This window comes from Poecilia latipinna, unplaced genomic scaffold (assembly GCF_001443285.1).
Source record: "Poecilia latipinna isolate Pla-1442-1.1 unplaced genomic scaffold, P_latipinna-1.0 Scaffold865, whole genome shotgun sequence".
Lineage (NCBI taxonomy): Eukaryota > Metazoa > Chordata > Actinopteri > Cyprinodontiformes > Poeciliidae > Poecilia > Poecilia latipinna.
The window spans coordinates 186013-190432 of NW_015113481.1; the positions used below are offsets into that span (position 1 = coordinate 186013).

Genomic DNA, 4420 nt, shown 5'->3' on the forward strand with positions numbered 1-4420 from the left:
CCAAACAGTTGACTTCTCATTGAACGTCATCACATGACAATACATTTAATATCATTATGAAGTTGCTACCCTTTCTAGTTAAAATGGTAAACATGGTTATCATTGCATTTCTATCTAAACCTATTAAGGAATCTTCTCCAGTCTCTTTCATGACATGCTGTTCTGTTTTCATATAAATTTAAGCAGATGGTTTTGGTTCGGAGACTTCTTTACTTTTCTTTCTGCTGATGCAGGAAGAAAATTTCTTAATAAAAGTTTCTGGGAGGAAAGGAACCTTCTCCAGACGGGACAGGTAGACAAGTGGCTGGATAGTGCTGCTGATGTTGAGAAAAGCGAAGCCGGCGGGCTGCACATAGCAACGAAACACATCAGGGGAGTAATGGTCTTCGAATGGGAACAGTGCGACGAGAGGCAGATAGTTGAACACAATGATACAGAGGATGGAGAGCACCATCTTGAATGCCTTCTTCTTCATGGGATGCATTTCGTCTTTCCCAACGCCACGGGATTTCTTTAGGACCCATAAGATGCTTGCGTTGCACAGCACCATCCAGGCGAAAGCTGCAAGGACCTCACCAGTGAACACCTTCTCGAAGTTGGGGAGACCGCCCACCATCTTGGCAGCAGAGTAGGCAAAGGTGAGACAGAGTACCAGCAGGGTGAGGCTTAACCTGTACTTGATGGACTTCAGCTGCCCAAACGTGATTGGAAAGAGCACCGCCACAAATCGATCCAAGCAGATACAAGAGAGAAACAACGGGCCGCTGGTGTCTTTCACTCCAAAGGAAAACTTAATCGCTAACCACACCTCTTTGCTTTGCCAGAGGTAAAGATTTAAGAAGCTGAGGGGCGTCATGCTGCCAAAGTAGGCATCCATGAAGGCCAAGCAGCCCAGGAACAGGTCTGAAGTGGACGGTTCTTTGTGATTGTGGATGAGAATCGCAATAACAAGGAGGTTGGCAGGTATTCCCACGACTACGTTGATAATCTGAAAGGTAAGGTCAAAAAGAATTGCCTCGATGTACATGTCACAGCCATCAAACACACTGAAAGGTTTGAAAGAGCCGTTCATATAAACTGTGGCGTTGTAGGGGAGTTGTGCAGGAACAGAGGTTGAGTTAAGAGGCAAGGTGTATCTCTCCATGTTCACCAGCAAAAACAAGGACCCTAAAAGGAAGAAGCAGAGAAAAAGCATGATTTTCTTCAGATTTATACAGTGACAGATCAAAAGAATATTTCCTTTGAAGGCCAGAGTTAGATTGAAGATTTGTTCCATTTTCTAAGCCTTTTCCATCTGAGTAAAACTTCAAACTGCCTATTTAGACAAGATGTTCTTTAGTAGCTCCTTTGGGTTGTGATCTCTGAGAAGTTGAATCTCAGCAGGAACAAAGTCCCTGCAGAGGGAGCCGTCAGACACTAAAAACATGTTACAAACACCGACAGGACCTCTCCTCCGGCTGTTATCTTGTTATTGTGTCTGTGTGGGCTCTCCTCCGGGAAACCTGAGTCCCTGAACAAGAAGACGCTTGAGACACCTGAGGGGCTTCTTCTACAGGCGCCACCCTTTCATAGGAGCATAAAAGAGCACCGACTCTCAGATTTAAACAGCAAAGATCATTCTTTGCACACAGACAGTCAATGATGTAAGACCATCTAGAGCAGGGGTCTTCAACTCAAGACCTTGGTATCCTGCAACTCTTAGATGTGTCTCTGCTTCAACACACCTGACTAAAATAATTGGGTCCTCCATATGAACTTGACTCCATATGGAGAAGGTAATTCATTCATTTGACTCAAGAGTGTTGGACCAGGGACAGATCTGAAAGTAGCGGGACACTGGAGGTTGAGGACTGGAGTTGAAGACTCCTGATCTAGAGCTAGGAAATTGTTTCTCAAGCAAATTCTGAACAAACGGTACTAAAATGGGAAATAGAGCAAATAAAGCTAAATGTTGACAAGCTGATGTAATACATCAGGGTAATTTATGCTGGTGTTTCTCCATTCCGGTCCTCAGGTACCACCGCCCTACATATTTCAGACGTGTCTCTATTCCAGAACACCTGATTCAAACCATTACATGAGCTCCTCTGCATCCCATCCAGTGCTACAGAAACCTGTTAATCACCAGCCTGTTCAAGACAGGTTTGTGGCAGAAGGGAGACACCTAAAGCAGGCAGGTCAGTGGTCCTCGAGAACCGGCATTGAGAAGCACTGATCCAGGCATTGTCCTCATTATCTGTGTATTTTCTCACAAGAAGGAACACGAACTTCTCTGAAGACTTTCTTCAAAGCTGTAGAAATGTTGGCAGACGATCTGAAACTTAAAGACTGTCTTAAAGTCATTACACCTGAGCTGCCTCCAGCAGTGGACCACTGAGACCAGAGCCTGTGGTTACTCCTCACCACCAGGGGGTCTGTTCTGCTTTATTGAAGACCTTTTTTTAGCCTTGGTCCCTTTGCGAATCTGCAAACGGTGTTTTCAGCCTCCCTCGGCTGAAGGCCTCACTTCAGGCTGGTTACACTCCTGTGGGGTTAAGCTCACTCATAGAGGAGTGAAGCTTTTAGCCAATAAGCATTTCCTTTGAGATTACAGACTGAGTTAATTGTGTTTTTTTTATTCAATCCTGTCTTTTAAAAGTTCAATAAGCAAATCCCAATCTGTCCTAAACAGTAAATTTTAGGACTTGTTGGTCTACAAGTCCACTTGTAATTTTCAAGTTGTTGAAAAAGAGACTTAAGTCATCGGTAAATAGTTGAATTATTTGTATGTCTGACCTATGAGCCACAAAGCTGTGAAAGTAGACATCTGTGCCATTTTGAACGTTTATAACTGAAAGGTTTCTCTCATAAAAAACTATTTTAAATACCTATTCACTGTCTATGCCGCTCATCTTTGCAATGTTGTAGGGCAGCCACTGGTTGAGAAGGAGGGTCCACTGTGGACAGTCCATCACAGACCAAACTATTTTAAATGATATTAGCTAAATATACTGTAATCTGCACCTAAACATGTTTTTCCTTCATTGGGATAATTGTCTTTACATCTTTGTAACATACTAAGAATCGCAGTATACTTCAGTGTTCTGTTATTAACAGTAAGAGTCCCTTATGTGGTTTCAGGTGAGTAAAAGTTGAAATTAATATGAAAGTTTAAAAAATGCCTCTAATTTGCATTTGTAAGAAAAACCTGCAAACTCTATTCTTTTTTCTTGAATTATTCTTATAAATTCTAGTTTATAAAGTCAAAATTTTGTCTAATGACTAAAACTAACCAATCAGTGATTCCTGGCCTTAGCAAACTCAGTTTCAGTCAGCTTTTTATCATGATGAAAGAGGGTTTAAAAAAAAAAAACAACTATTCAAAAATATATACATGTAACAGAGTCCAAAGTTTATACTCACCAGTTTGTTGTTCCTCTGTGTTGAGCCCTGAGATGGATGCAGAGTGTAGTTCGAGGCGTTCGTTTATCTGTTGTCTGGAGTGTCGTCAGTTTGACGCCGACCAGTGAGGGAGGAACGTTCACATATGCAGAGAAAACATTGACTTTTTCAGTTGAGTGCTTTTTATTTCCCAAAGTGGGAAGGTTCTCCATGCGCCGAATAAAGGTGACTGAAAGTGAAAATTCATCTGGAGAGAAGCCGCGGCTCTGTATTTATCTTGCCTTTCAAGGATATCTCTATTAGGTCTTTTTTTTGTGCTAATTTTATCAAAGTGTTTGGGAAGATGCTTGGAAACAGCATCTTTCTTTCCTTTGCATTTGAACATTTATCAGAACGGGAGCATCAGTCCTCCAGATTTCTTTTTTTTTAGCGTTTTATTTTTCTTTCCTTCTATCACTGGAGACATTCAGCTCAGAGACACAGACGGTTTCAGAACGTGTCCATGTCTCAGTCACGCATCCAAAAGAGGACGCGGTGCCTTAAAAAGCAGGCCACACAGGTCCTCTCTGCAGGGTTGAGTAAGGGGATGGAAAAGCAGGAATTGGAGATTTGTGTGCCAGGGAGTTTCAGAAGTGAACAAAGGGTAGTTAATTACATTTGAGGCGCTGCAGAGGTAAGGAGGACCCGATGTTCTGTTCCCATGTGGGGAATTAAGACAAAACCCATGATAATTGTTACACCGATGCGTAAATCACACCAGAGAGCTACACAGAAACCGCTGTGAATTGGTTCTACTGGCTCTTTTGAAAAGGTTTAGACGTTAAAGTCCCTTCTTAACGCACATTTTAAAACTTTCAATGATGCATAATATGTAGAAATTGTGTTAGATTTAGAATCTGTGATCTGACATTTGTTAGGTATCCTTTTGTATTTAAAAATATGATAAACAGTTAAATAAAACATAGGTCTGGACTGTGAAAGTGGCTGCTAATGTTCAGAACAGCGTCGCAGAATGCAGATTCATCCGTGTGCCGAGTGA

At 41.9% G+C, this 4420-nt stretch overlaps 1 protein-coding gene across 1 annotated transcript; it reads right to left on the bottom strand.

Annotated features, from left to right (window-relative positions):
- On the bottom strand, positions 1–1162 carry LOC106957011 (G-protein coupled receptor 183-like). The gene has a single exon (XM_015048174.1). It carries the CDS (start codon positions 1142–1144, stop codon positions 179–181), a length of 966 nt encoding a protein of 321 aa, XP_014903660.1. The 5' UTR covers positions 1145–1162; the 3' UTR covers positions 1–178.
- Positions 1163–4420: the final 3258 nt, after the last annotated feature.